This window comes from Poecilia latipinna, unplaced genomic scaffold (genome assembly GCF_001443285.1).
Source record: "Poecilia latipinna isolate Pla-1442-1.1 unplaced genomic scaffold, P_latipinna-1.0 Scaffold212, whole genome shotgun sequence".
NCBI lineage: Eukaryota > Metazoa > Chordata > Actinopteri > Cyprinodontiformes > Poeciliidae > Poecilia > Poecilia latipinna.
Window position 1 is genome coordinate 42,103 of NW_015112828.1, and position 9,104 is coordinate 51,206.

The 9,104-nt window shown below is 38.8% G+C and overlaps 3 protein-coding genes across 5 annotated transcripts in view; 1 reads left to right on the forward strand and 2 right to left on the reverse strand.

Moving 5' to 3' along the window:
• Window positions 1–599, forward strand: part of LOC106946913 (coiled-coil domain-containing protein 148) — a 39,508-nt gene extending 38,909 nt beyond the window's left edge. For both annotated transcript variants that reach the window (XM_015031605.1, XM_015031606.1), the window contains exon 15: window positions 355–599. In XM_015031605.1, coding sequence (XP_014887091.1) covers window positions 355–498 — 144 coding nt within the window. In that variant the 3' untranslated portion in view covers window positions 499–599. The remainder of the gene's footprint in view (window positions 1–354) is intronic.
• A 990-nt stretch (window positions 600–1,589) lies between these two features.
• On the reverse strand, window positions 1,590–4,296 carry upp2 (uridine phosphorylase 2). The gene is made up of 7 exons (XM_015031607.1): window positions 4,098–4,296; window positions 3,899–4,013; window positions 3,661–3,819; window positions 3,413–3,527; window positions 3,105–3,314; window positions 2,879–3,025; window positions 1,590–2,344 (listed from the first exon to the last, which is right to left on the reverse strand). The coding sequence occupies exons 1-7, from the start codon at window positions 4,148–4,150 to the stop codon at window positions 2,202–2,204; spliced, it is 942 nt and encodes a 313-aa protein (XP_014887093.1). The 5' UTR covers window positions 4,151–4,296; the 3' UTR covers window positions 1,590–2,201.
• Window positions 4,297–5,045: 749 nt separating this feature from the next.
• On the reverse strand, window positions 5,046–8,913 carry LOC106946915 (uncharacterized protein C7orf57 homolog). 2 transcript variants are annotated; one of them, XM_015031609.1, is made up of 8 exons: window positions 8,658–8,913; window positions 8,422–8,468; window positions 8,118–8,282; window positions 7,919–8,015; window positions 7,622–7,739; window positions 7,345–7,421; window positions 5,651–5,768; window positions 5,046–5,348 (listed from the first exon to the last, which is right to left on the reverse strand). In XM_015031609.1, exons 1-7 carry the CDS (start codon window positions 8,729–8,731, stop codon window positions 5,684–5,686), a joined length of 663 nt encoding a protein of 220 aa, XP_014887095.1. In that variant the 5' UTR covers window positions 8,732–8,913; the 3' UTR covers window positions 5,046–5,348; window positions 5,651–5,683. The 2 variants fall into 2 exon arrangements, with proteins under 2 accessions (XP_014887095.1, XP_014887094.1); XM_015031608.1 differs by having other exon boundaries at window positions 5,671–5,768; window positions 8,658–8,909.
• Window positions 8,914–9,104: the final 191 nt, after the last annotated feature.

Consider the following 9,104-nt stretch of genomic DNA (forward strand, 5'->3'; position numbering starts at 1 on the left):
CCCCCCCGCCACCCTGGTTTCTACAGCTACAACAATCAGTCGTTCAGGTTTTGTTTCACTTTGGTTGAGACTGACCCATGCCATCGGGAAAAATACACAAAGCAAGTGACTTATCAAACAATGATTGCCCTCATATCAACACACAGCCAAGATCCCAAGGACACCATGTAAATCAATAAGCTGCAGAGGCTGCTGGATCTGTGGCTTCTTTGTCCCAGTTCAGAGCAAGAAGAGAGAGAGAGAGAGAGAGAGAGAGAGAGAGAGAAAAAAAAAAACATAGTTGTGTAATTTAGTGGAAAAAGCTGTAAATATGTAATTAATTTACTACGTACCGGTTGCATGTCTGTCTCCCAGATTGTGTCAGATCCAAGAGTCCGAGCTGAGCAGGCTTTCCGAGAAGCTGGAGTACACCAAAACCAGTACGCCAAGGAGGCCCTGTCCCAAATCAAGCCTCCTAAGCCACCGAGACGAGACACAAAATCCACACTTCAGTTCTGACAAGAATTGTGTTTGGCTCATGTTGTTTTGCTCCAAGCATTTTCCTTTTTCTCTTTCATTTAAAACAGTGAATAAATTCATATAGCGCCTTTCTTGTTGCACTAATCGCTCCGAGTGCTTTACACTGTCACCACATTAGCCAGTTAACTTGGACACTTCCATACACTGATTCACAGATTAGTAGGCAACATGAGGGAAGCTGGAATCAAATCCACAATCTTCCTATTGACCACGGTCGCCCCAGATCTTAATAGAGCTAAACGACGCAGCAACTTAGAATGTTCCCGTCTCAATGTTTGTCATACCGCATCCTGACCTGAGTCATTTAAGAATAAATATGGACCAATAGTGAACACCTGGCTACTATTTTAGCAGATAAAAACTCTAGCTTAAATACCATAAAAATGTATCATTTATCAGCATCTCAACACATTTCAGATGCTGAATATGAATTTTGTCAGAGACTGACATATTTTGTCGTCACATGCCAGTTAAGCTCTTCAACTACTCATATCTTAATATCCTGCTGCATATTTTCTTTTCTTTTTTTATACAGAGGAGTTTTCTAAAGTGTCTGCTACATGTTTTGAAGACTTGTTGTTAATGCTGCTTCAACATGCTGTAAGACTTACAAATGAGCAGACAAAACTTACAGGAAAAGTTTGGACCTGTGTTTGAACATAAGCTTAAATTGACAGGAGTTTCAGATGCAGTTTTGCAGCTGAAACACTAGTTTATTAGAATTAATAAACAAGCACAAATACATTAGATCAACAATAATGTGCATGGCTGAGAATACAGTTTTGCAAGCCATGCATATAGAAATTGCAGCAGCGATTTGAAGTTATTAATGCTAGCCATTAAAAAAAAAAAAACGCTCCTATATGATCCTAAATCTGATACTTCATCCCTGGTGTAAACATAAATACGTAGCACTTGATGCTGCTTCCAGCCATTGCTGGGGTGCTGCCAAAGTTCCCTTTATTTCAGTATGAAAAGTGTAGCAATTAATTTAAGACTTAAATTCTGTTATAAGTAATAAACTTCATGCATTGACCTAGCATTGCAACAGTTCACATCCAACAAAGGAATTGCTGATGGGTGTTTATTTATTGACTGCTTACATAAAGTTCTTTTTTTACAATAACATATGTACAGCATAAACTGCTAAGTAGATCTTGAAAACATGTAATATTGCTCTTTATTGTCTGTGTTGCTTTATTACAAAAATAAATGCCTTTCAAACCATAGATCACTGTCTAAGCTACAGTATAAGCTGTTTTTTTTGTTTTGTTTTGTTTTGCTTCAATAAGGTGCTATTTAATTTTCAGACATTCAGATACAAAATCAAAAATATCAAATATCAAATCAAAATAAACATAAAATTTTGGAGTCAACTCTATGCATGTCAGCCTTGGTGGCACATTAACATGAAAATGAGCATACACAACACATTATTGTAAAGATTTGTACTACCTTACAACGATAGCGCATTTAATATGAACATATGCAACAAATACTTAAATATCTGTAAAAGCAATGTGAAAATATTTATTTCAACTTCATCAAATAAATCATAAAAAAAAGCATAAATATTTCTCTAATTTAACTATTAACATTAGGTACAGTGTATGTATATATACATTATCAACATGGTAGATATAGATAGTTTTTTGTTTTTTTTTACAGGAGGGGCAAAGCGTTCAGGCAACAAGTCCTAAATGTTTCTTGATGAAGTGGGACACCAGGACTTGGGGTCTCTGCTGGTACTCCACCAGAACGTCGTGAGAGGAGGTGATCTGGTCGCCGTCGAAGCGGTTCAGTAAGGCAACGCACACCACAGCCGCTGCAGGAAGAAAGGAAGTGATGAGTGCTGGCACAATACTGTCCCAGTGCCTTATGGTTGATTCCTGCCTCTGCTGAAGATAGAAGACTTGGAAGTATTCTTTTAAGGTTTCAATTATTATTCCAGCCGTTTCTCGGCTCTAGGTCAACACACATCTCCCCGACTTTCGCATTTTGACGAGAAGTGTCTGTGCTGCGGTTCATTTAAGCAGTTTAAATAGAGTAGTATAAAATTGTGAAAGGTTCAAATGTTTTTCTCTAACATGGACATTTTGTCCCTCTACTGAATAACAGTACACATTAGTGTGAGATTTTCCTAATGCAATTAAAGATTAATTCATCCTAAGGCTGACTCTACACGTTTAGCTAGAAATGCTCATCTCCGTAAAGGATGCTGCAGGTCGGAGATTTCTTGCTCAGACAGGAAGTGTATTTCTGTCTGTCTTGAAACATCAAATTAGACTAATTGCCTGATGTGTTCACAGCTCTTGTACTGGGTCATTCTAGTGTTCAACAATTTGTTATAAATAGACACCTTTCAGGCCACAGACTCGGCACATGGCGGCAAAGACGGTGGATTCCATCTCGATATTCCTCACTCCAGCCTCGTAAGCTTTTCTCAGATACTCCAGCTTTTCCTCGTGAGAAAAAGAGCAAAGAGCTCCGTCGAGTCTGCCTTGACCTGTGGAGACACAGAATATTTCAGTACGCGAGTCCAAGAGGACTCAGAAGTGAATTATGAATGATGTTTTGCTTAGTACCTTCGTAGAAGTCATGGGTGCACATGGTGTTTCCAATGACGGTTGGGAAGTTTTGCAACTCGGAGGAGCATTGCAGAAGCTCGTTGGCAACTCCTTCATCCAGCTCAGTGCTCCGAGTGATAACTTTACCCAGAACAACTTGTTCAAACTGGGGGAGGAAAGAGTAGTCCACTGCTTTATCAGTGATCACCACCGTGCCTGGAGCCAAACCTGCAGATGATGCATTACAATGGGTTTTATAGATGAAAGTCTATATTAAAAAAATAAAATAAAACTGTCTTCAGGAGAAAAATATAATCTGGTCTCACCGACTCCACCAGATGTTCCCAGTCGAAACAAGACCACATCACGGCACCGGGCGTGATGGAGCAGCTTAATGAGCTCGTGCAGCATGATGGAGATGGAAGGGACACCCATACCATGCTACAATTAAAAAAACAAACAAACAAAAAAACATCTTCTAAAAGCTGTAAACTTCATATTTTAAAAATCTAGCTGTAGAAGTCTGTGACGGTGAACGCAGATTACACTCATCTCTGTAAAAATGAATACCTACACTTATAGAGAGCACCGGTCCCACTTTGTACATGCAGTAGCGATCGGTCCCCTCGCAGATATCTCTGATGTCTTCTGGGATTCCCGGCAGTTTCAGCTCGTGGTGCATGAACTGGGCAAAAGCCTTCATTCGATTCGCACTGCCACCAACACACACAAACTAACAGAGAGGAACCAGTTAATACAGTGAGTTTTGTTTTATGACGGGCAGGCTTGTATTTCCGTCGCTAGGCTTTTACCTTAATATCTCCAAACATCTCTGGAAGGTTGTGAGTCTTTGTGCTCAAACTGAAGTGGTACAGAATGTCCTCCTCCATTGTGTCCAAATAGGGATTTTTAACTTGAACCTGTTGCCTAAGAGTATTTTACTGCATATTAAAACACAGTCAGGATCACATCCATTGTACGCGCAGAATCAATAGAATACAAACCACTCACTTGATGTAGTCATTGTGTTCATTCCCCATGCAGTTGAGAAGAATCGGTGCCATGACTGTAGGTGATGCTTTGAAATAAAGTCTTAGATGTCTCAAATGCACTTGATGCAACTGTGTTTTGAGTAAGAGTCAACCCAACAGTGGGGTTGATATACCCGTCACCCCTGACCTAGCCACTGATTGGTTCAGAAAAGAGGAGTAGCAGCACTTGCGCGTCTGCTTAAAGTATCCACCACTGATAAGCAAACAGGGGAAGCACAGTGATGTAGAAATATTTAACTAAAGCAAAAAAAAAACACCCCAAAAAAACAACAGTAACAGGAACAGGCTGTGAGACGTAAACAGTGAGGTATGAATAAACCCTGAAGTGTGTAATGTCTACAATTCAGCCAATGTGAGTTCAGAAAATATCTGACGCATACGGATAAAACCCACAGAGGGAACGCGGAGATAACCTCTGACCTTTACATGCAACAGTTTGACAACAAAGCAGCCGTATACAGTACGTTCAATGTATAACCAGCAGCCACATGGTTCATTCAGATGATAAACACAGGAGATGATTATGTTTTCAAACCTCCACGGATACTCGCGCAGCACTTTTTAAGGGAGTGTATTATTTTTAACCTACATTAAGCACAAAACCTTTCATACTTTAGGTTAGACAGAATTGCCAAAAGTATGTGTTTTTCTAAATATCAAATTAATAAAAAGAACTCCTGTAGATGTAAGAAGACCAATTATAGTTTGCAAAATTTAATCGAGGACAAACACAAATGCCTACAATCTAAACCATTCGTGTTTTAAATTTTGTAGAAGTGAACAAAACAGAAATGAGACTCATCAGAGCTCGTTTTGTTTACAGAAAACTGTAAGGCGGTCAGGTAAAGAATATGGAAGATCTGGGTGCGAAAGGGTTCATGTTGAAAGCAGAGAAAAAGAATCGGAGTCATTTGCAACTTCAACTTTATTTTAGTAATCGTTTACTCATTTTCACATACGCAAAGAAACTTTAACAAACGCACCTTCATCACGTAACAGATGAAATTAATGAGGCACCACTTACAGGGAAGAATAAATACAACACTACAGCCATAATTCATCGCTTTCACACTTTTAAAGATGTCGAACTAGGTAAAATGCTTGATCTCGCTCAGCAGGACAAAGTTGAGAAATTGTCAGAAGAAAAGATGGCAACCGTTCTTCTAGAAGTGCATGCATCCCATTTCTGCACATCTGGCAATCCTCCAGCCTGTGGACATGGAGATGGGAAAAAAAGAGCAAGAGTCACTGCATTAATCATCCCCACATAAGTCACTATCATATCTACATAACACTGTCAGGATGCTTCATAAATTTCCCAATGGTTCAAACGTTAAAAGTTTTAAACAGCAAATTTGTCATTTCGTGGTGGTTATTCATAAAGCAGTCACATAAAATCAATACACTGCTTAACAGCTTGCCTTCATTTTGCTTTATCGCATTAGGAGTGCATTCTGGGAGCATGATAAAAAGACAATGGAAATGTTTTAACAATGATAAAGCGATCGTAACCTCGCTGCTGCACATCTTACTGGATGAATCAAATCACTGCTGAGGTGCGCCGTCTTCTGCATAGCCAAACCTCAACAGCTTAGTCATGTCAACGGGAGCCATTTTCTTGTCAAAAGTTCTGAAATGGCAGCGAAAATGATTATTGTTTTAAGTAGATTTTGAAAGAAGTGTAGAGCTTCGTCCATTCTTATTACATAAACACTGACATAAATGTGTTTCTGTTTAAGATAAACAGATTACAGTTAACATGGATTAAACATTACCCAGTTACTTAACTGTTGGGTAAACCCCAACTCCGTCTCCCGACAAACTCTGGCTACTGATTAAAGAAGTTTTTTTCTTTCTTTCAACAAAGCACGCACAATCATCAACTGGCATTTCCAAAATGATCTAGTCTTTGTCTTTATCTAGTCACCAAGTGACTAAATGGACAAAGTCACCCAAGTCACACATCATCTGAAAAGATTTCACCAGAAAGGCCAAATAAAAAAAACAGTTATGAACGGTAAAAGGGTTTTTACATATTCCTCTCTTGTTTTGGTTTTCTTTTAGGACCAGACAGAAAGAAGCTGAAACTGACGTAATGTGTAGATTTTGTTTTGGTTTTTCTTTTTTTTTTTTTTATGTCTTTAAAACTTTCCTTTTGTTATGAACATAGTCCGTAACCGTGTTGCAGCGTTGAGCAATGCGTCCTTTGGAGTCCCGACATGTCATTGACATTTTCCCAGAGCTACTGGAACACACAGCTCAGATCCGCTGTAAGCCAAAGCAAACAGTTGGACACTCAGACTGTCCTAGAAGCCATTGCACTTTGTTCTGCTGTATATGACCTGACCGTGCAATGTGCCCACGAGCTTTTCTGCTTTGTCATCACAACATGGGAGTTAGAATTTAAGAATCTTACGACTTATGCTAATTACTGTTCGACTTAAACGCAGCTCCAAGACATCTGTACAAAAATGTCAGCTGATTATATTCAAAAGACATTAAACATGCTAGTTTAATGCAAATGTTTCTGCAAGCAGCAGTCAGAGAATCTTTTTGTACAGTGCTTGAAGTATTCATACCTCTAGGACTTTTTTCCTCCATTTTTGTCACACTGAACCACAAACTTAAATCTATTCTGCTGGGATTTTATACAACATATCAGCCCAAAGTAGTGTAACTCTGGAGTTACACACAGTTACAATGCAGCAAATGTGAAAAGGTTTAAGATTTATAAAAACAGAAAGGATACAAAGTAAAAAAAAAAAAAAAAGAGAGAGAAAAATGCCAATACACAGTCAGTCTCAATCATAATATAATTTTAACAGATGTGTCCAATGTACCAACAGCAGTTTGTATTGCATCAGTAATTATAAATGATAAAATATAATCAAAACTGGACGTATTCCTATTCAAAACATCTACATAAAGCTATTGCTGCCTAAAGAGCTCAAAACAGTCTTAAAACTTAATTTCAATATCTTGAAGCATAAATTAGAAACACCTATTAAATCTCAGTGTGGATTCTTTATGTTGCATTACAATAGCTGAACTTCTTCCTTTTTTTATTTTATTTTATTCCAATAAGTACTGAAGCTCAGTTACTAATCAAAAATAACAGCTTAGTTTGTTTATGGGAGTATTAAGACACTACTTACACAGACTTCAACAAAGAACAACAGCACCATCTTGTGACCGTAGTAACTTACACTCTCTTATAATTGCTGCTCCCATATTGATTGGAAGTCTGCAACTTCTCCATCTGGTTGCAATCAGCATCTGGATCCTAAAAACAGAAATAAAGTTAAAAGAATATTTGTGTAGACAGCATGGCAGTGTATGCCTGTGATGAGTTAAGATAAATAAGAAACAAAACCGGGCCAAAAAGTGAGCATATAATGTCACATTGCATCATGAACGGTCCCAGAGGTACGCTTTAAAGTGGAAATTAGTACAACTTACCCCATGTGATTAATTACTACACACCTTTTCTTTTCCACTGCTGTCGTCATCCTCGTCATCTTTCTCCTCCTCTGGTGAAATGCTGTCAGTCCCAAAGGGAGCCTCTAGTGGAGGATAGGCTCCAGGGCTTTTTTGCTGGATGCTGTAAATGATCCCCATGGAAAAAACAAGAGTAGGACACAAAACGTACACAACTTAATGTTATTTTTTCAATTGATACAAATGAAGCTGTTTTTAAAATTTTTTCCTTCACACTGTAGAGTTTTTTTTTTTTTTAATCACAAATTAAACAAAATGTAGCATATGAGATCATTTAAACACCTTGGTGTAGTGAGGTCTCCTGATTCAGTGCAGAACCAGTCCGGAGGTTTGTACGGATTTGGTGCGAAAACATTTATGTCCTCATGCCACAAAAGTCCTGTTAAACCCCACCAAAAAGAGCAAAAATAAGGCGTTTATTTGTAGTAATGAAAAGCGAACAAAACGCACGATTGTAATAAGGCAAACAGGATGACTCTACCCTTATGTCCTCCTTGCTTTGCAAGTTTCACATAGTCAGAATCGCTCTCCAGCACTGCAACTCTTCTCCCTCTGAGCTTCTCTTCGGGCGGGGTGCTAATGGTTGGGGACAGTCCAGGGATCTGGGAGATGTGCCCATCCTGTGTTCTGTACCCTGTCCTGACACCTGTTTGAATGCACACACACAGAAACAGACACACACGGAAAATAGTTACATCTCATCGACGCAACCACAACCCCGCGAATTCATTGATGTTACTGTCAATTTCTGTTTTTAAGTTTAAAGTATAAACAGCTGTACTTGCCAGATTTCCCTGGTTCATCATAGGTACCCGAGAAAAGTAAGGAATTTCTGGAGAAAATACAAACACGACACAATTAGCATTGTAGCCAATCCTAGCATAAACAGTGCAGCGTTTAAACTCTCCTTGGCAAGAAAAAGTTGGTTTTAACCAAGCCTCGTTTTGAACACAAAACAACACGTAAACTGTTGACAAAGTCAGATAAAGTCCATATTCAAGCACAGCTTCGTATCACTTACTCTGAATTCATCGTGCAAGCGGACAAAAAGCTGTTGCACCCACTCTGTTTGGAAGTTTGTGAACTCGTCTCCATGGAAACGGATTTCTCTAACAGCTGCTGCTCGGCAATGGAAGCTGCTGATAGAGAACTGTTCACACTCTACCGCATCTTTTTTGTTGTTGTTTTATTAGACTGCAGTTATAGTTCAGTTCAAAACGGCAACTCGTTCCCCGTGAGTAAGTGATAAAGAACACATGTTTTCTTTTAAATAGAAAACATGTGATTATTATTCGCTTAGAGGAAAAACAGCTGGAGGTTTCAGGATAGATATCAGAGAGACAACAACCAAACTGAGAATAGCGATTAGGGGAACAAGGAAGCACAGAGGGAGAATGTCTTACAGTGATTCTTGAGAATAGGGACAAATCAGGCCCTATGGATAAAGCACAAAATTTGAATAAAATAT